This window comes from Xenopus tropicalis, chromosome 5, assembly GCF_000004195.4.
Source record: "Xenopus tropicalis strain Nigerian chromosome 5, UCB_Xtro_10.0, whole genome shotgun sequence".
Lineage (NCBI taxonomy): Eukaryota > Metazoa > Chordata > Amphibia > Anura > Pipidae > Xenopus > Xenopus tropicalis.
In genome coordinates, this window is record NC_030681.2 from 115,411,484 (window position 1) to 115,434,534 (window position 23,051).

A 23,051-nucleotide genomic window follows, 5' to 3' on the forward strand; every position below is an offset into this window, starting at 1 on the left:
CGGTAATTATTTCAGGCTCACAAAAGTAAACCTTTATCTGCCATTACTCACCAGCAGCTTGAAGAACCATCTGCAGCCTTGCTTTGGCCTGTTCAGCAGGAGGCTAAAAACAAAGACAGAAAGCATATTTACCATACATTATGGTTTTAATCAAAGGAAAAGTTTTTCAGAACACAAAAGGAACAGAGTACTGTGAGAGGCCAGAAAAAAAAAGAATGTATTCCTTCTAATTCTTATGCAATATCCATTATATGAATGCACATGTTCTCCATTTCTCATGCAAGCCATTCCAGACTGCTCATTTTTCTCTTTAATTATTAGGATACATCCACTTTTGTGTCATGTAAATTGCTGCACGCCTCTCTCAGTAACAATATAATCCTGAGCAGAGGTAGCAGCCTTCCATAGGTGGTAGCTACACATCTGTTAATGCAGAAACTTGGATAGCCTTAGAACATAAATATATGGTAATTGTAATGTAGCAATGTCAATTGATGCAATTAAATTTTAATTGTTATACTGCTAAACTCTGTTCTCTAGGTCACTGGAGAAGAATTCACAAAAAGAGGCATATTTATCAAAGGGTGGAAACAGAGCTTGCCACAGGGAGCTTTCCCAATGCTCTGATCAATTGCATAGGATTTTGTAGGTGCATGAATATTGAAGGATGCATTGTTGTAGACCAGTGATCCCCAACCAGTGGCTCGTGAGCAACATGTTGCTTACCAACCCCTCTGATGTTGCTCTCAACATCCTCAAAGCAGGATTTAATTTTTGACTTGAAGACAAGATTTGGAGGCATAAAGACATGTGGATTCATGAAACCACAAATTTTGTGTGGTTAAAAGGACTACTGGAAAAAAATTGGAGTAACCACAATAATTTCTGATGTGCAAAAATGTTGCAAAAATTATTTTCTTGGTCGTAAGAAAATGTCGTGGTTGCTATCCAAATGTCATGAAATTTTCGGATCTGAACGATAGTAAACAGCACAAAAACCTTTCTGCCTATGAATCTTCAATGTGTGATTTTGAAAGCCTTCCACAGGACTCAACGGCACTCTACAAATCCAACCTGGCCAAAAGATAGTCATGATACCTTAGCTCGAATGAATTCCAAAACAGTCACAGTCTTAGTATATTAGAAAAAATACTATTTTTTTGCTTTCATGAATGGGCCCCCAAGTGTACTGTTGAGCAGAGTCTCCTGTAGTTTGCCAGTTATCATTGGGCTATAAAATAACCAATCAAAGCACTTATTGGTCGTCCCCTACAAAAATTTTTCATCCTTGCGTTGCTCCCCAACATTTTTTACATTCAACACATACAACTGTTGCTCATCGGTAATAAAGGTTGGGGCCCCTGTTGTAGAGGTTGCAAAAAAAAATAACTTCTGCTCTTACGTGTCATAAAAATGTTATTAAATCATAAACGATTGAAAGCAAAGGAAAGTGCCTATAGCCCTATATGTTTACCACTTGCTTCCCTATTCATAGTCCATAGGTAGTAACTCATAGCAACCAAGTGATTTGGCTATTTCCATCCAGCTGCAAGTAGAACAACAATTTCATGGTTGTCATGGGTTACTGCCCAGGGGTAAATTTGCCCAGTGTTGATAAATGACCGATGTGCACACAGTGCTAGCAAACATTTACACTTGCAGATCCAGGTCACAAGCTCTAAAGTTTTAAACTAAGAAACTGCAATAAACAAATGAATGAATTAAATTGCTGGTGTTCAACCATTAAAAAGAACAATACATAAAATAAATCACCAGCGCTGCAGTTTTCCCACAATTCCTGTTACTAGCACCAGGTGGAGATTTCAGATGACGGGGACAAACCCCCAAAAATCATAGCCCTTAAAGGAGTGATTGGATTAGAATTTAGTCCTGAGAAGGTTAGCAGAACTCTGCAAGGCCAAATTGCACATTCTACTGGCATCAGTTTAGCTGGAACTTGCAAGAGACCAAAAAACAGAGCAGATCCTTTTAATGAGCAATAAAATGACCTTAAAACACAACACTGTAACTTGTTAAACCTGACTTCAAAGCAGATTTTAAACTAAAACCAAATGTGCCACAACAAAACAGCAAATAAACCAGCTGATTCAATGATCAGTTAATAGTTAATTTGAGGTTACTGAAGGGTTCTCGCTATTATTTAGGGTGCAATTCCATCACCTTCTAAGTTAATAAGCAAAGTGAATAAACCAGATTACTCAGATACAGTAGGTAGAACATGTATTAATGTGTGCTGATATAAACCAACTGAAACAGGATGTGTTAGAGACCACAATCTATCGCTTCTACTGAATAGTAAATTTAAAGCTCACTTAATATATTTATGGAGTATAAAATGAATGTTTCTTTGGCAAATAATGAATTTGTTTTGATTCCAGTGGGACAAAGTATTGTTTGGATCAGTATAGAAGCAGCATCTACTGTCTGTTGTTCAGTTTACATGCCATAACTATTAGACCAGCTCAGCTAGATTTAACAATGACTATCTATGGCATCTTACAGTCGCCCCTCTGGCAAACTGGAGGGTAAGAGTGCATCAGGTATGGGCATTTGCCCTTAAGCGCAGGACTGGGCAAAATAATGTTTTAGTGCTCCAGAAGGTAACAGCTGAGCTTTTTCTTAAAGAGAGTGGGTGAGTTTTCCCTATGGAGGGATTCAGGGATAGAGTTCCAGAGGTAAGGAGCAGCGAGATACAAAGGTTTAAGACGAGAGAGCGCAATGGGTGTGGATGGTGTAAACAGACGGAGGCTCTGAGAGGAGCGGAGGAGACGACCAGGAACGTGCAGGGAGACCAGTGAAGAAATGTAGTGAGGAGCAGAGGAGTGAAGGGCTTTGAATATCAGCAGAAGGAGTTTGTAAGCTATCCTTTGCTTAACAGGTAACCATACAAGAGAGCTTAATTGAGGTTGAGCTGGTTCCCTCTTCAGAGAGAGCAGGAGGATCCTGGCAGCAGAGTTTAAAATTGATTGCAGGGGAGAGAGGTTGGAGTCTGGGAGGCCGGTTAACAGGAGATTGCAGTAATCTAAGCGGGAAAGGATAAGGGCATGGATTAGTGTTTTAGCTGTCACTTGTGAAAGAAAGGGGCGTATCTTGCAATATTGGAGGAAAAAGCGGCAGGTTTTGGCAGTGTTATTAATATGGTTAGAGAAGGAGAGTGACTGGTCAAAGATAACCCCAAGGCAGCATGCAGAATTTACAGGGTTGATGGTCATGCCATCAATAGTAATGGTGAAAGGAGGAGGAGGGCCAGGTTTGGGCGGGAAGACCATGAGCTCTGTTTTAGCTAGGTTAAGTTTGAGTTGGCATCGGTTCATCCAGGAGGAGATAACCAGGAGGCAGTTGCCAATATTACGATCAATCCACTAACCTAAGAACAGAGTTACAACAGACCCTGTGGGCACCTAGTATAAGTTGAGAAAATGCTTCTCTGGTGTCTCATGGTCCAAAAAAACAGTGACTTGGGAAATGATGTGGCCTGAAACTATCGTTGAAATCTGGATGGATACAAGTTATTCAGCATGGGCATCTGCATACTGAGAATGATGAACAGCAATTAGTAATGCTGATGCTATAGAAAGAAAATGTACAGTCAGAAAATCTAAGTCATATTCCTATCACCAGGACATTAACTGGGAGTGGAAACCAAAAGCGTCATTTCATTTTACATGTATGTCACTACAACAAAACCTTGCTCCAGATATTTTATGTGAGTTGAGTCGTCATAGAAAAATTACAAATTAACTCAGACTCATTCATGGCATGTTAATTCCAAAACCTGATTTGCTTTATTCATTGTTAATAAGGAGAGAGTACCTGACAAAGTTCACTATTGGCTGCTTGGCACAATTAACAGGACTGTAAGCATAGTTTAAAAAAGTATCCAATCCTCAAAAATGTATTGATGTAAACTTAATAAAATTGGTCCTCTGTAAGCTACGTACAATTACTATTTTCATTGGTGCTGCTAAGATATTAGCAGTTTTAGACCATTTTAAAGTTGTCTTTGGAAGTCAGGATTTCAGCAATCCTGTTTATGCATTTCCTTCATTAAGTTAAAACAAGGGTTGGGAACACTCACGTGGGCCAAAAGCCTGGTATTAGCAGTCTAAAAATGCAAATATCTAACCACTAAATCATTTAATTTCATTTAAAATTAAAATTTTACATTTCATTTAAATTTCATTTAATTTCATTTAAAATCATTTAATTCAATAGAATGAATGTAAAATGCCAAAAATCCCACAGGCAATGCAGGTTTTCAAGCAGAAACATCAACTAAGCCCATGTTATTACATGACCATTTTTGTCCATTAGTCACTGGCCATTTTTGTTACCATCTAGAATGAACAGAAATTCTTTTTTTCTTTTTTTTAATAAAATTCAAGACTGGATCATTATTACCCTAATGACATGGGGTAAGTGGACATATCTGAGAATGTGCAAGCAGCTTGTTAGCCAATAAATCTGCAGTGAAATCTGGAGAGACAGAGAACAGTTAGAATATTCTCAGTGCTGTATAATAATGTCTGCAGTACTACAATCCTTAGCATAGGCTAAATATCCCACAACAGCAACGGCAGATCTAAAGCACTTATTTAACTAGCTCAATTAGAAGTCGCTGGGGACAGAGAAACATTGTACATGTAAAATAAACATGTTTCCCAGCCTACCTGCAGCAACATCAATAAGAAATCATGTTTTACAAAAAGCCCTCCAGCCCTGTATTTGAGGGAATACTAGGTTATAGACTTGCTGAAAAATAAAGTGGAAAAAAACAAATTTCCTTCGGCCTTGAGAGGCCTTTGAAATATTACAGGATCAGTAGAGCTTCAGAAAAGTCTACTAAGGCTACACTTAAATATTCTAGATGCTAGAATACATCTATTGCCATCAACATATAAACCATTTTAAAGTTTATTCCAAAAGCCAATAGCACAGCACGATGGCACATGCCTTACCATTATATATTATATTACAGCCTGAATATCATTTCTATATCATTTCGCCCTAAACTAAACCCTTACCTCATCTGCAACAGGAAAATGCTTATACATATAAGCAACGGGAATTCTGAGGATAAGCTTGGAAGCTATTACAAATAGTGTGGAGAGTTTGGGTAGTAAATCAAGAATTTTACATTGTTTTACAAATAAATGAAGATAAAATTGATTTAAATAGGAACTATTCTCTGTTAGTAAGGAGGCCTTTAATTTATAAATGTGGTGAACAGCATAAGGGAATAGATAGCTCTGCACGGGAGCCGTATTTATCTGTATTTCTATGTGTAATAATGAGGATTTCTCAGACAAGGTAACCTCATGCAAACTATAAACAATGACCCCTGTTGAGCACATTTTCAAGAATCATGGTAAAACGCTTGATGCTATGGGGGCATATATATTTTACTCTGCAAAAAAATCTTGCAAAACATGCCCTGCCCATGAATAGCCAATGTGCAAAATAAAAAATGTTTTCAATAGTAAGGCAAAAATGTATATATGTATCTATAAAGGCTGGAGTGAACGGATGTCTAACATAATGGCCAGAACACTACTTCCTGCTTTACAACTCTCTAAGCTGTTAGCTGTCAGTAGCAAATCAGTGACTTGAGGGGGGGGGGTGTCCATATGGGATCTAACTTTTTTTTGCTTTTCAATCTGACCTGCGTGCTCACAAACTAACTGAACAGTTATGTCCCATGTGACCCCCCTAAAGTCACTGACTGACTAACAGGGTAGAGAGCTGAAAGCAGGAAGTAGTGTTCTGGCTATTATGTTAGACATCTGCTCACTCCAGCCTTTATAGATTACATTTTTGCCTAATTATATTACAAATATTATTTTATTTTGCGCAGTCTGTATATTTTAGCCAGTTTTACTTTTACACTGACTTGTGCCTTTAAGGTACAGAGATCCAAATTTCGGAAAGACTCCTTTTCTGAAAAACCCCAGGTCCCGAACATTTTGGATAACAGGTTCCATATGATCTCCTTGTGTCTGCGTGGGTTTCCCTCTGGGTAATGCCTCAATAGTAAAACTAGTATTACTGAAGAACACAAAGTAAAATCTGTTGTTAACACCAATAAATATTTGCACTCATTTTTAAATTCTTTTCGGAAGCACATGGGTACGTACTGGGCCTATATCCTTATACATCCCGCATACTACAAAATATCTTGACATGTTTTCTTTGCAGTTAACAGGGTGAAGTGAGACCTGTTGCCCACTCAGTTTCCCTAAGCAAACAGGCACTTGCTGCTGATTTATCAACAGCCCTTATGTTCTTGAGAGTTTGAGTCAACAACTACTTATCAGAATCTCTGCAAATCCTGTCGCTGGTTTCCTTTTCCAGGCATATGGAAAGAATAAATATTTTTGGAGGAAAATTTCTTTGGGGGGAAAGAACATATACACTCCGACAACGAAAGTCTGCCTGTTTATGCAGGGTATTGTTTATTTGAGTAACCTCATACAAAAATAATTTATTTTGAGAAATTCAGAATATAGAGGTTGCAACACCACTTACATATGTTCTTAACATTAGCTAGTGTTGAATCTTGGCTTTTTTTTTAACTGGTTCAATTAATTAATTTGGAGGTTATATATTCACATACATTGAAACTAAAGCAAAATTACATTTCCCTACAGTGTTATATAGCTTGTCCTTTATCTCTTTATTCTGTAATTTGCTGCATAATCTAAAGACACACATTGATAAACTACCCAGTTGTCCAGCCAGAAATTTTGTGTGCTTATTTGCTCTTCCAATGACAGACCGCAGTTTGATTTTGAACTAAATGTCTGAAAAACTTTAAAGAATGCAACAGACAATACAGGTATGGAATACCTTATCAAGAAATCATCTCCCATAGACTCAATTTGTTAAGATTTTAATTGTTTGATTAAAATTATTTCCTTTTTTCTCTAACAATAAAACAGTACCTTGTACTTGGAGGCAAAACAATTCTATGGGTTTAATGTCTAAATGATTTTAGTAGAAACCCCCCCCCCCCCGGCTACCCAGAAAGCCCCAGGTCTCAAGCATTCTGGATAACAGGTCCCATGCCCGTATTAAAGCGCCAAAGCAAGGACACTAAGCCCAGTCAGGGACTGCTATAGTCAAGCCAGTCAATAAAAGGAAAGCACATGTCAAACACAGTCCCTTCCACAAACTTTTGGCTATACACCCAATTAAAAATGAAACATATATATATGGTTAAATACCTGCACTGCATTTTTGCATTAAACACACCATCCCCACGCCCTTATCCTCTAGCTGCTGGCTTGTCTAGTCCTGTACATGGAAGCCATTTTCAAAAGATTCAAGGTCTCCATAAATTCTACTACTACAGTGAAGAATGACTTTAAGATGATTTATTACCAATGGCTGAGGTAATAAACTAACCAATGTAGTCGTTTCAAAATCTGTAATTTTATGAAAACTGCACACTCTTATGTGACAGAAAGATGGACAACTCTATTTAAGCAAGTACACTAAAATTAGATTATTTTGGGTGGTATGTATATTTCCTGTATTTACACATACCTTATACATGCATAACGTATGTATACATATGGCTAATAATTATACATATTGCATTCTGCATTATCCAAAAACAGAATATAATTTGGGCGACACAAAAATCCATGGATCTCACATAATGAGTAAAAGCAGGAGGGGTCAAAGCCAGCAACCACTGGATACTTAGGGCTTTGCAAGCGTCAGGTATTAGATCCCAGGGCTAAGTAAACCCGAGTTAGCACTTACTTTCCCTTTAAAGAAAATCTGATTGTAGTCATACTTGTTATTACTGTACATGTAATTGTACTTCATTTAAAAACGGCCTGCAGCTTTAATCTATTCCCCTTTGCTCTCTTGCTAAGTCGGTTTGTACAATGAAGTCAAATACAAGTGAGGGGTTGTCTGGTAATTTATTTCTTCTGGAAATATGGATAAGCTTGTAATCTTATGTTCAGTAAATCAACACAAAAATGGGAAGGTTTGAAGGAGCCATGATTTTGGCTTCCTTGCATTCACTTGATTTCACAGCAATAAGTTACTGCGGCTATTTTATGCCCCACACAAAATATTAGGCAGCATACACTTATTGCATGTAGCAGGGTCATATATTTTAATCACATTTAGATTAGAATATGTGCACACTCCACAGCGCCTTTTCCTTGAATCCCTCAGGTTTCTTTTTTTTTTTTTTTTTTAATAAACACTAGACTTCTGGTTTTAAACAGTACAGGTTTTATACAGAAGTACAGGTATGGGACCTGTTATCCAGAATGCTCGGGACCTGGGTTCTTCCAGATAAGGGGGTCTTTCAGTAATTTGGATCTCCATAACTTAAGTCTACTAAAAATAATTTAAATATTGAATAAACCTAATAGGCTTGTTTTGCCTCCAATAAGGATTAATAAAGGATTTAATATCTTAGTTGGGATCACGTACAAGGCACTGTTTTATTATTACAGATAAAAAGGAAATTATTTTTAAAAATTAGAGTTATTTGCTTATAATGGAGTCTATGGGAGATGACCTTTCTGGATAATGGGTTTCTGGATAAGGAATCCCATACCTGTATTCTCGTGATCCCAGTCAATTAACTGCAGGGTGTAAAGAGCCATTGTACCCAACTGGACTTTTTATCCAATCAGAACTAATTCTGGGGAAGTTACATTTCTGTGTTAAAAGGTAGATACATTTCTTAACCTAGGGATCCCAGTTGTTGAAGGAATATAACTAAACTAAACTGGTAAAGGGGATGGAAGATTTAAAACTATGAGGTTAGACTCTCATGGTTGAGGTTGTTTTCTCTGGAAAAATGGCGCTTGCGAGGGGACATGATTACTCTGTAAAACTACATTACCTGATTATAGGCAGGTAAGGGGTGTTCTTTTTTCCCATAAAAACGACCAGCGCACCAGAGGCCACCCATTTAGATTAGAGGAACGGAGCTTCCATTTGAAGCAGCGATGGTGGTTTTTCACGGTGAGGGCAGTGAGGTTGGGGAATGCCCTTCCTAGTGATGTTGTAATGGCAGATTCTGTTAATGCCTTTAAGAGGGGATTGGATGAGTTCTTGTACAAGCATAATATCCAAGGCTATTGTAATACTAAAATCTACAGTTAGTATTGATGTTGGTATATATGGTTTATGTATGTGAATGTATAGATAGGTCACTATGGGTCTGTATGTGAGTGTATAGATAGGTTAGTATGGGTCTGTATGTGAGTGTATAGATAGGTCAGTATGGGTCTGTATGTGAGTGTATAGATAGGTCAGTATGGGTCTGTGTGTGAGTGTATAGATAGGTCAGTATGGGTTTATGTATGTGAGTGTATAGATAGGTCAGTATGGGTTTATGTATGTAAGTGTATAGATAGGTCAGTATGGGTTTATGTATGTGAGTGTATAGATAGGTCAGTATGGGTCTGTATGTGAGTGTACAGATAGGTCAGTATGGGTTTATGTATGTGAGTGTATAGATAGGTCAGTATGGGTCTGTATGTGAGTGTACAGATAGGTCAGTATGGGTTTATATATGCGAGTGTATAGATAGGTCAGTATGGGTCTGTATGTGAGTGTACAGATAGGTCAGTATGGGTTTATGTATGTGAGTGTATAGATAGGTCAGTATGGGTCTGTATGTGAGTGTACAGATAGGTCAGTATGGGTTTATGTATGTGAGTGTATAGATAGGTCAGTATGGGTCTGTATGTGAGTGTACAGATAGGTCAGTATGGGTTTATATATGCGAGTGTATAGATAGGTCAGTATGGGTCTGTATGTGAGTGTACAGATAGGTCAGTATGGGTTTATGTATGCGAGTGGATAGATAGGTCAGTATGGGTCTGTATGTGAGTGTATAGATAGGTCAGTATGGGTCTGTATGTGAGTGGATAGATAGGTCAGTATGGGTCTGTATGTGAGTGGATAGATAGGTCAGTATGGGTTTATGTATGTGAGTGTAGAGATAGGTCAGTATGGGTCTGTATGTGAGTGTACAGATAGGTCAGTATGGGTCTGTATGTGAGTGTATAGATAGGTCAGTATGGGTCTGTATGTGAGTTTATAGATAGGTCAGTATGGGTCTGTATGTGAGTATATAGATAGGTCAGTATGGGTCTGTATGTGAGTGTATAGATAGGTCAGTATGGGTTTGTGTGTGCTGGGTTTTACTTGGAAGGGTTGAACTTGATGGATAAAATGTACAACATGCTGTGAGTTGTAGACTCTGGGAACGCAAGCTTCAGAAAAAAAGGTGTTAGGGCAAAAATAACAGCCTGGAGGTACAGGTAAAGGATCTACGAAGAATTTTTTTACAATCCATACTATTGGCACTCGCCATTTGTTGTTTTTTTGTTTACTATTTTAGTATCTGGGGGCCATGAGGGCTGAGCTGCCTGATATTTTTAAAAGAACACATTATTGGTGGGATTTGAATAAAAAGACAGTGCTGGAAAAGTACAGATTTGCATGCCTAATTATATCTTAGTTAGGATCAAGGACAAGCTATGTTTTATTACTACAGAGAAAAACAAAGTAATTTTTAAAAATCAGAATTATTTCTTTGTAATGGAGTCTATGGAAAATGGCCTGTCTGTAATTTGGAGTTTCCTGGATAATGGCTTTCCCGGATAAGGGACCCCATATCTGTATAAAGACCCTTTAAGTGTGAAGATATTTGCCTCTTTGTTCTCATGGTATCACCAATGAGAACTTGGCCAAAGATGACCGGTGATAAGGAGCTCTGGTAGACAACTTGAGACAATAGAGGTGCATATTTTCATTTTTTCACAAGGATGCTAGTCATCGGGACTGAGCAAGCAGTCCTAAACATTTATGATTTGTATCTTTGGGGCTTGCATTGAAATGTTACTGCTAAGGCCAGGGGCATGCCAGGTGTTTGCTTCACCTGCATAGAAACCGAGGCAGAGAAAAGAGCAATATGCTCAATTTGGCTTCCCAATCTGAATGTACTGACAGCCACAGCAGGAGCATGGAATAGCAGAAGTATGCACTTCTATGCCAAATTCCACTCCATGTTTACTGAAAGCCTGATGTTATATTTGTTAGTTCTTTCAGATCAGAGTGGAAGGGAGCGATTGGCCTTTTCTCCGCTAAGTTTCTACACAGGTAGAGAAAATACCTTGTGTGTACCTCCCCTAAGGCTAATGTCACACAAGGCCTCAGAAAGCCCTTGTCAACCACCACAGACCTAAGGATACTACCTGTCACCACTGGTATATGCTGCTTTTGGGCTGAAAATGCATGTATGTTGTCAGTCTATGGCAGATGGCACAGGCAGTGGTAGGTGTTCCTCCGCCGGCAGTGAAACTGTATTTTTTTAAGTTTAACTATAAACAGCTTTACATCAATTAAAAGCCTTTTTATATTTAGATGTGTTTTTCAGAAGTAATGTAAGATTTTATTCACAACACAAAATGGCGTACATTTCAGTCATTCACATTTAACCTACTTACTATAGTTTATGTGTTTTTCTATATTTACGTAAAAAATTAGCAATGACTTGTTGACAGCTGTCGTTTGAAATTTATACTGATAAGATATGACATCATGTGTAAAATCAATGCTCCCCTCCCTACCGCCCCCCCTCTTTTCCTTTCTGTACCCCTCCCCATATATGTAAAAGTCAAAAATAAAGAATTGACAAAATGGTGTACATTTAAATGCTAAATCCCAAAATATTTGCATCATATGCCCTTCTTCCAACTGGCACCTAGCGCCAATATGTTTAGCTTGCTCTCTAGAACTGAGCATGGGGTGCAAATAAAAGGTACAGATAAGTAAGGGAACAATAGAATCAACAACTGCCTTTGTATGTTGTACCTATACATCTACATCTAATTAACGTGCAAAGCACCATTGTTTTGCACTTTACAACTTGGCTTCCTAGTGCTCACTGGTGAAATTCTTTAGGGCTGTGACATACGGGGAGATAAGCTGCCTGTGACAAATCTCCCTTGTTGCGGGAGACTAATCTCCCCGAAATGCCATCCCACCGCCGAAAATGTAAATCGCCAGTGGGATGGCATACCCAGCACCGCGATTTCCCAACGCGTCAAGGGAGATTTGTCGCGGGCGACTAATCTCCCCCGTGTGCCACAGCCCTTAAACAACCAGAAAGAAGCACAACAGTTGTGTATCTGAGAATATATAAAATATTACATTTTAGCACAATGCAGATAATATAATGCCTTGTTTGTAACATTTCTACAGAGAGTAAATAGGAAAATACAAACCCAGCAAACAACAAAAATAACAAAAAAAAACCCATCAGGTCTCATTTCCACACAGGCACCTTTTTTACTTGTATTACATGCAAGAATGGCAGTTGTTAGACTGTGGGAAAGCCAAAGAAGACTTGCTATCAAAAACACTGTACAGGTATGGGATACTTCATCTGGAAAGCCGATATACAGAAAGCTCAAAATTACGGGAAGGTCACCTCCATTAGACTCCATTTTAAATCAAATAATCCAAATTTTAAAAAACAATTTCTCTGTAATAATAAAACTGTACCCAACTAAGATATGATTAATCCTTACTGGAGGCAATCCTTTTGGGTTTAATAAATGTTTAAATTATTTTTTAGTAAACATAAAGCATGGAGATCCAAATTACAGAAAGATCTCTTATGCAGAAAACCTCAGGTTCTGAGCATTCTGGATAACAGGTCCCATACCTACTACATGAAGAAAAATGTAAAAAGTAAAAAAAAAAAAAAAAAAAAAAAGACATAGCTTGAATGTAAACGGCATCTAGAATACAATATACCAAAAGTTACACATCAATTACAAAAGAGTTCTTAACGGCCAAAATAGTGTTCCATCATTTCCAAGCCCTCGATGAAGTAAACTGTATGTTGTCTTATGTGCAGCTACCATGGAGGGGTCAACAAGTTCCCAGAGAAGCAGATGGTTACCAATTAGTCACAACACAAAAACACACAAAGGTTTTACTGAGGTTGAACATATTATCGGGCCTAGATAGCCGGCCAAACAACATCCTTTGGAGACTCTTCAAGCATAAGATAAATTGTTATGAAATTGTTAAAAATAATGCTGCACCAAAATATATGTTATTATGAAACCTTATAAACCCACTTGCTGCTAAATAAAGGTTCATTAATGCATCCACATCAATTAGTCTTTAATGCTGCTAAATTACACTGGGATGGTATGTTGGCCAAATCCCTCCACTTGCGATTTAACGCTATACGTACCGGCGCAGTTCGTGGCAATCTTCTTCTTCTTTATGAACAAAAACAGAATATAAAATGGGAAATATTTTACACATTCTCATACTTCAGAGAGAGCTAACAGCATTTTACTAGTCCAAAGCACTTCATCTTCATGTCTCCATAATGCAGAGTTGGTGCATAATAATGTAATTTATATTGCCTAAATGTTATTTTGGAAGCATTGCATCATTTCTCAAACTTCATGACCTTTACAATTTTCTAAACTTTTATTTCCCTCATTATTCTGAACAGATTTCATTACATATTTTGAATGTAAACAACCCTGAATAATGATGGGAACCATTACGTACGCACAGCTCTGACATTTGTGTATGGAGCTGAGATGGAAACCCAGTGCATTAATTTACCTCTCATCTTCGGTAACTGCTCTCCCATAAAAAGTTTTATACTCAACTCACATAAATCATGTAGAAGAAAAATGAGAAAATCTGGTGGCTAACTCATCTTCTACCATTCTGTGAAAATGAAATTCACTGAAATACCTATCAAAACTGCAATCATCAAGAGATAATGTCTTCTTAGGTCTATCTGCACTTTCCGATTTAATTTTCTGCATGCCCTTGACATCCAGAGATACCATTAAGATTAAGCGCATATAGTAACGGAGCAGTTTCCAGATTTTGATATATGACGCCTAGGCACTAAATGTAATATCATCATTTGAAAATTAATGCAATATTTCTTTTGTTAGTTTTTTGACTTGGGAAGCGGGATGAATACTTTGGTTTCACTAAAGTAATTTCCAGATCAGAATGACATGCAATTATGAATAGATATGCACCTGGTCAGAGGTCAGTCAAATTACTACATCATTTAATGAGTAGAGAGATCAAAATGGAGCGCACTGTTGCTGCTGAGAGACGGCTTGCTGCCTGCTACATCAAATATGATGGAATCATTAGAGTAATAAGCATGAAAATCTGTTTGCAGATTAACCTGTGGTTTCATGCTGCTTTTATCTAATGGGGCGCTGTGGAAATATTGTCAGCTTTTCATCAGCGACGATCAAATTACTGAAATTGCATACAAACCACTGGTGCAATGGTGAACAACATTTCCAAGTGCAATCCTTTCTGTCGGTGCCAAAGAAAATAAGACACTTTCCCTGTGACATGTATTTGGATTAAAGCTGAATGCTCACAAAACGTGCCTGTTCATGGCGCTCATGCACATATCTGATTGTTATCAAAGACTAGGGTTGAGGAAAATTAAAGCCAAAATAAATAAAGAAATCAAAATGAGGATGAAAATAAATGCATCACACAGGTCACAAAATATGTTCTAAATAATCATCCAATGAAGGACTGGGAGTCGGGATTTTTTTTTTGCTGGTTAGCCAGACCATGGCATAGTGCTAATGCCTTCCTACTAAGTGGAAGGGAAAGAATACTAGGCTGACAAAAATACATATAATCAAAGGATACTGCTTTCCTTTACATTTATTTACATCTTGGTATTTATATAGTGCTGACATATTTCCACAGTATAGGACAGGCAGTGCTTAGGGCGCACACAGTGATTTTGGGTACTTTGCCAAACGTGTTCCTTTTTTTTTTTTTTTTTTTTTAAATGTAGCATCAAAGCCCAATTCCTTGCAACCCATGAGAATTGTCTAAATATGGCAGCACTGGCATATGTCATGTGATACTTGTGTGAAAACGCAGCTGCATAACATATTTTGAGCAAAAATTGGAGCAACCCATCAGCATGTATATTTTAATGATTTTTTAATGGAGGGTTTTGCCAGATTATTCTTTTAAGATAAAACACCTATAAAATAAATTTGAAAAGAAAATGGGGGCTCACTGGGGGTAGTTCAGCTACACACATTATGGAGTGCATAGGTGGCTTGCTAGAGTAGTTACTGCATATACAAGTATGGGATACATGATCAGAAAAACCTGTTATCTAGAAAGCTCCAAATTGGAGGAAGGCTATCTCCCATGGACTCCATTTTCATCAATTCACATTTTTATAAATTATTTTTTTCTTCTTTGTAATAATAAAACAGTACCTTGAACTTGATGGTAGCCTAGGTTGCATGAATTCATATTGGAGGTAAAACAATCCTATTGGGATTGTTTAAGGTTTAAATCATTATAACAGATAAGGTATGGTGATCCAAATTATGGAAAGATCCCCTATCAAGAAAACCCCAGGTTCAGAGTATTCTGGACAGCAGGTCCCATATCTGATTTGCAGTTTAAAGATAGAATGTAATAAAATGCATCTTGTCAAACATAAATATTGTTATCCAAATTTAAGAAACCTCATTTAAAAAAAATGGTTTTTTCAATTCTCTCATGCAAATCACTATTGTTTTCACCCACAAAGCGATGTCTTTTTCCCATAATTCTGCACCATCATGCTCTAATTAGCAAGTGAGTTTAGTGAATCATACATAAAATGCAACAAATATATGGGGATGGTGTCACTTCCACTATGCTAATGGGGCCTAAATATGGCATTAGTGACTGAATTGCTTGTGCTACTGAGGCAACTTGCTGAGGAAAATACTGCCACACCCAAGCTAATGGCGATTCCAGCTAGGCATACAAACGTTTACTTTTACCTGCATGTGATTAATCTAAGCAGAATGGGGGGGAAGGTGTGCAATTGAATACGTAGCCTTGTGTATATAATCACCACTGTAACCATCATAAGTACAAGCGTGAATTTCTGCGATTCTGACCTTATTTAAGAATATTTATTCTTCTCTTATTTAATCACATCCCTCACTTCCCACTGATTTCCATGGTATCATTATTATTCATGAAAGCACAAATAATTTTTTCCATAAAAAATCGTATTTTTTCTAATTTATAGAACTTTTCGTAATGTCCACGATATTTTCATTAAAATTCCACAACTATTTCGTGGTTTTCGCTAACTTCCAAGAAAAAGACTACGACCATTTTGGAATTCATTTAAGCTTTGATATCGTGACTACCTTTTGGCTAGGTTGGATCTAATGAATCCTATGGAAGGATTCCAAAATCATACATTGAAGTTTCAAAGCCAGGTCCGAAAATTTTGTGATTTTTGCATCACAACAACAATATTTTCAGACGACCTAGAAAAGAATTTTTGTGACATTTTTGCACATCAGAAATTATTGCGGTTACTCCGAATTTTTTTCAATTGTGCTTTTAACCACACAAAATTTGTGGTTTCAAGAATGGGCCCCTAAATCTGACTTGAAACTTTTGATCATTTTTAAGATTCAGAAAGAATTCACAGAATTTGGGACTAGAATGACCAAAAATTGCATAAAATGAAATGGTTCAGTGTCAGTCGGATGTTCTACAATTTTTAGTGTATGCAAGCTATGGTTGTGTTATGGTTGTGTTATGCTTTTTATTATTATCCTTTATATTCTACAGTGCATTTATAGAGATTATACTCATTCACATGAATCCATTCCCCAGTGGAGCTTACAGTCTAGGGTCCCTATAACATTTACACAAAGTAGGAACAATTTTAGCCTCCCTGTATGTTTTTAAAGTGTGTGTGGGGTGGAACTGGAGTTCTCAAAGGGATCCCACTCTGTTTGCTCACTACCATAGGATTTTAGCCTCTTTACCAGAGGATTGCCCTCCAGTACCCCAGCAGACCCCTGTCATCCTCATGAAACAGAAGTATTCCACCTCTCTCCAAAGCTACAACTGTCCCTTTATTAACCCTGCAACAAGTTTAACTCCCCCCATGGCATAGCTGTCCCTGGAGAAGGACCAATAGCATCAAGATTAGTACATTCATCTATGTCAGAAAGCAATAATAAATTCTAAGGAGTCAGGCAGAGCTTGGACACTCATATGAACCAACCATAAAAGAGCTCTTATCATGGTAAAGAAACTCCTCTCCCTATTATTTGCTACTCACACTGACCTTTATTGCTATAAATATGACCCTGCTATCTGTCTTGTATATATTTATGTTTTACAGCAACTGACTGAATGTGGGGGTCAATGAAAGTTGCAATTCTGCAAAGCAGGGGCTACACATATCTGCCATAAGTAGATGATAAAACTGCAGCATTTCAAAAGCAAGAATTAAGTTTTGAATCTACCATTATAACAACATACTATAAAACAAATTAGTATCCTGCCTAAGCTGTGATGAGCTACAATCTGTAAGAATACAAAATTACACTCAATTTATAAATATAAATATGATTTTTTTTTACTTGTTAAAAAAAACTGCTTTCACATTAACACCTTGAAGATACAAAGTAAGCCACTGGAGTTAAAAAGTGTCTGATTAGCAATATCCTAATCTAATGAATATTTGATACTGTTCATTAAATGTTTTATACGGAAGGAAGAGCATTTAACGCATTTAAAATGACGTAAGCTTGCTGTTCTCAATGTAATCATCCTACAATAAATTGTCCAGTCATTTCATCTTGCAGAGGATTCAGCTGTCTGGCTGTAAGTGTCTTGAAATGAACACAGATCAGTATTAGAATAATGGTCAGTGGCACAAATCTGGTTTCTAAATGACTGGAAAATAGCCGCTAACAGTCCAACAGTGGCAGACACTCCAATAATAGCTTATGACTATTCAAGTTATTTTGTGTATTATTTACAAAGTGGTAAAATATTGTTAATGCAGTATATTTTCCATGAAAGTGAAACCAAAGACAATCTAGCATCCCTTGCAGAATAAAAGCATTATAATAAAGAAAACCACAGACAGGAGATGTGCTCAGAGGATGCAAGTGCACGTTTTTGTTGGTTTGGTGAATTTTTCAACCAGGTTTACATGTGGGACATAAGGAAGGTTTGCAAACAAAATTGCCTGGGGCTTAGTGTATTTTTGCGAGATGTTTATACGTGTGATCTGATCTGACAGATGGAAACAAATCTAAAAGTGAGAAATAAAAAAATTAAAAGATGATAAATGTAAAAAAAAAAAGTTGCTGATGTGCTTAGTGCTAAAATTATTTTTAACCCCTTCGGCATGAAACACACAAGCAGAGTGGAAAGACCAAGGCAGCACACATACAGAATACTTACTGAAGGATCTTTTACGCACATGTAATAGAAAAAGGCACAGGCTGGGCAGTGGGAACAGATACAGATATATAGAGAGATGAATATTTACAATAAATACAGCAAAAATAAAATCACAGTGACACTGAAACCAACAGTATCTTAAGGAGTTTACTTAAAGGGGTTGTTCACCTTTAAATTGACTTTTAGTATAATGTAGACACTGATATTCCAGGAGTTTTCAATTGCACTTCATTTTTTATTATTTGTAGTTGTTCAGTTATTTAGCTTTTTGTGCAGCAGCTCTCTGGTTTGGAATTTCAGCAGCTGTTTGCTAGGGTCTTGTTTACGTTAGCAACCAGGCAGTGGTTTGAATGAGAGACTGGAATATGAATAGAAGGGGACCTGAATCGAATGATAAGGAACAAAAAGTAACAATAACAACATTTTAAGCTTACAGAGCAATAGTTTTTAGTTGCTGTGGTCAGTAACCCTCATTTGAAAGTTGTAGAAGAGGGAAGCAAATAATAAAAAAAAAAACCACTATAAAAAAATAAGGAATACCAATTGCAAAGCTGCTAGGAATAGGGCATTCTATACCATAGCAAGAGTTAACTTAAAGGTGAACCACCCCTTTAATTACAACATGTGGAAGACTGTGTGTTAAATCACATGCTTTTCATTCCACTGATGTTCAGAATGAGGCATGTACATGTAGTTGTTACATGGAGTAATAGGCCTTACCCAACATACAGACTTTATGACAGTGATCTAATTCTGCGGGGGAAAGTCACTTGGTTTGTCTAGTCAGATAAGTGTTTGTGGGACCAGACCAGCTCAATAGACCACCTCTTTAGACAATCTTCACTGAATTTCCATAGGACTAGGATGATGCCATTTACATTGACTTTTTTCTGTCCCCATCACACATTTACACAGCTTTTGTTCCACTAAAGATCAATGAAGGCAAAAGAGTAAAAAAAAAAAATTCAAGATAAAAACAAAAATGCTAATTATTTGTAAAGCTTCTGCAACCAGCAACATTTTTATTTCAACTTACAACAAATGTGCAGTAGCTTTGTGGCTAGTGTTAACATTGCCAACAGATCCAGATATCAGTCTGCCCAATTCCATACAGTATAATGCTACAGAATGGCAGTGCAGATTCCCAAGTACAGCATCTCTGTACAGTTATCCCCCAGCATTTCCAGTACTGCTTACAGAGTGATGAACAGCAGCAGCTAAAATACTTTCATGTGTCTAACAAAACAGTCAATACCGTATAAGACGCACTTTTTCTTCCCCAAAACTGGGGGGGAAAAGTTGGTGCGTCTCATACGGCGAACTGTCTTCCTCTCTGTGCCGCGGCTCTCTGGCGCATCCTCGCTTTTATAAGGTTGTGCCCGTGCGTACTGACGTCACACGCACAGGGCGCAACCTTATAAAAGCACAGAAGCAGCTGGGAGCCGCGGCACAGAGAGGAAGACATCATGGGAGCCGGAGGCCGCTGGGGGTAGGTTAGGGGGGAAATGGAAGGTGCAAGCCTCATTATGTGCAAGCCCAGAGACAATTAACTTTATACAGTTGATATAAAATATTTTACTACAGTATTTGGTTCAGAATCTTTTTTTTCTAGATTTTCCTCCTTTAAAATTGGATGCGTCTTATATTCTGGAGTGTCTTATAGGGTGAAAAATACGGTAAGTCAATTAAACCAAACTTATTTCATAAAATTCAATGAAAGTTCTAAAGTGTAAGACAAATTCAAATGCACAATGCTTTCTGTGACTCTCTGCAAAGTCTTCAAAGTAACAAATTGTTTAATTTGAGGATTAAAGTATCGTAGCAAAGGATATTCACAACTATTGTACAGTGGCAGAAAAAAATATATATATATACATATATATATATATATATATATATATATATATATATATATATATATATATATATATAAAATTAAAAAGTGCATGATGAGAAAGAGTAAAGCCATGCAGCATGATAGGGACCTCTCTTCTTCTGCCAGTTTGTTGGTGTAGCAGAACAAGCTTTTTTTATTTTTTTGTTCCGTTTGATCTGCTTTTTCATACAGAAAAACATGAAGACCAGACAGAAATTTATTTTCCATTTACAAATGTAGAAGTTCAAAACAAAACAATTCTAATGATGAACAATACCCAATAAAACAAATATAACCATGTTCAAGTAAAATATAGGAAATGCTTGTAAAGCTGAATATTGGAGGTACAAGGTGTTTCCCTATGGTAGAATACAGTATGTAAGCTTACAATAGTCCAACTATAATGATGTACAAATCCTTTTGAAGTGAGAGACTTACCTTTCAACTACTCTTTTAATGTCTCCTATCATAAAGTATAATCTTCTCCTTATGTATTTTTATTTACAGTGGAGGAAATAATTATTTGACCCCTCACTGATTTTGTAAGTTTGTCCAATGACAAAGAAATGAAAAGTCTCAGAACAGTATCATTTCAATGGTAGGTTTATTTTAACAGTGGCAGATAGCACATCAAAAGGAAAATCGAAAAAATAACTTTAAATAAAAGATAGCAACTGATTTGCATTTCATTGAGTGAAATAAGTTTTTGAACCCTCTAACAAAAAAAGACTTAATACTTAGTGGAAAAACCCTTGTTTGCAAGCACAGAGGTCAAACGTTTCTTGTAATTGATGACCAAGTTTGCACACATTTTAGGAGGAATGTTGGTCCACTCCTCTTTGCAGATCATCTCTAAATCCCTAAGGTTTCGAGGCTGTCTCTGTGCAACTCTGAGCTTGAGCTCCCTCCATAGGTTTTCTATTGGATTAAGGTCCGGAGACTGACTAGGCCACTCCATGACCTTAATGTGCTTCTTCTTGAGCCACTCCTTTGTTGCCTTTGCTGTATGTTTTGGGTCATTGTCGTGCTGGAACACCCATCCACGACCCATTTTCAGTTTCCTGGCAGAGGGAAGGAGGTTGTCGTTCAGGATTTCACGATACATGGCTCCGTCCATTTTCCCGTTAATGCGAATAAGTTGTCCTGTGCCCTTAGCAGAAAAACATCCCCAAAGCAAAATGTTTCCACCCCCATGCTTGACGGTGGGGACGGTGTTTTGGGGGTCATAGGCAGCATTTTTCTTCCTCCAAACACAGCGAGTTGAGTTAATGCCAAAGAGCTCTATTTTGGTCTCATCAGACCACAGCACCTTCTCCCAGTCACTCACAGAATCATTCAGGTGTTCATTGGCAAACTTCAGACGGGCCTGCACATATGTGCCTTCTTGAGCAGGGGGACCTTGCGAGCTCTGCAGGATTTTAATCCATTGCGGAGTAATGTGTTTCCAATGGTTTTCTTGGTGACTGTGGTCCCTGCTAATTTGAGGTCATTAACTAACTCCTCCCGTGTAGTTCTAGGATGCTTTTTCACCTTTCTCAGAATCATTGACACCCCACGAGGTGAGATCTTGCGTGGAGCCCCAGAGCGAGGTCGATTGATGGTCATTTTGTGCTCCTTCCATTTTCGAACAATCGCACCAACAGTTGTCACCTTCTCTCCCAGCTTCTTGCTAATGGTTTTGTAGCCCATTCCAGCCTTGTGCAGGTCTACAATTTTGTCTCTGACATCCTTGGACAGCTCTTTGGTCTTTCCCATGTTGGAGAGTTTGGAGTCTGCTTGATTGATTCTGTGGACAGGTGTCTTTTATACAGGTGACTAGTTAAGACAGGTGTCCTTAATGAGGTTGACTAATTGAGTAGAAGTGTCTAACCACTCTGTGGGAGCCAGAACTCTTAATGGTTGGTAGGGGTTCAAAAACTTATTTCATTCAATGAAATGCAAATCAGTTGCTATCTTTTATTTAAAGTTATTTTTTCGATTTTCCTTTTGATGTGCTATCTGCCACTGTTAAAATAAACCTACCATTGAAATGATACTGTTCTGAGACTTTTCATTTCTTTGTCATTAGACAAACTTACAAAATCAGTGAGGGGTCAAATAATTATTTCCTCCACTGTATGTTCCTTGGGGCTATATCCTAGGCTATTATTATTTTTGTATACCTCCACCCTTGTTTAATTAGTCAGTTTGTTTTCATTACAGGTACGTCATCCAGAATGCTCGGGACCTGAGGTTTTCCGGATAAAGGGTCTTTCTGTAATTCAGATCTCCTACCTAATATCTACCTAATATCTCAGTCAGTGATTTATACATAATGAAAGATACTCTTCAAGAAAACATGTACCAATAACAAAGACTAGGCGCATATTTATACAATCAAATACAAATATGGGACCCGTTATCCAGAATGCACAGGACCTGGGGTTTTCTGGATAAGGGGTCTTTCCATAATTCCGATCTCCTACCTTACGTCTGCTAAAAAAATTATTTAAAGAGTAATAAAACCCAATAGGATTGTTTTGGCTCCAATAAGGATTAATTATATCTTAGTTGGGATCAAGTACAAGGTACCGTTTTATTATTACAGAGAAAAAGGAAACCATTTTTAACAATGTGAATTATTTGATTAAAATGGAGTCTATGGGAGATGGGCTTTCTGAGGTCCGATACCTGTACTACCTTTATGCTAATAATATCTCTTCTCTCTTAAGCTCTACCCAGATACACAGATGTCCCAGCACTATCATATATTAGTAATAATAATTAAAAAATTGACCTTATTCTTTATCCAACAAGCATTATATGCCTGAAAGAACTATAACTGTTACCTATATTATCATGT

General features: G+C 37.4%; 1 protein-coding gene across 2 annotated transcripts in view; it reads right to left on the reverse strand.

Annotated features, from left to right (window-relative positions):
• The window catches only part of rsrc1 (arginine/serine-rich coiled-coil 1), a 143,484-nt gene that overhangs the window by 62,929 nt on the left and 57,504 nt on the right, over positions 1-23,051 (reverse strand). For both annotated transcript variants that reach the window (XM_012962980.3, NM_001016318.3), the window contains one exon: positions 52-103. In XM_012962980.3, coding sequence (XP_012818434.1) covers positions 52-103 — 52 coding nt within the window. The remainder of the gene's footprint in view (positions 1-51; positions 104-23,051) is intronic.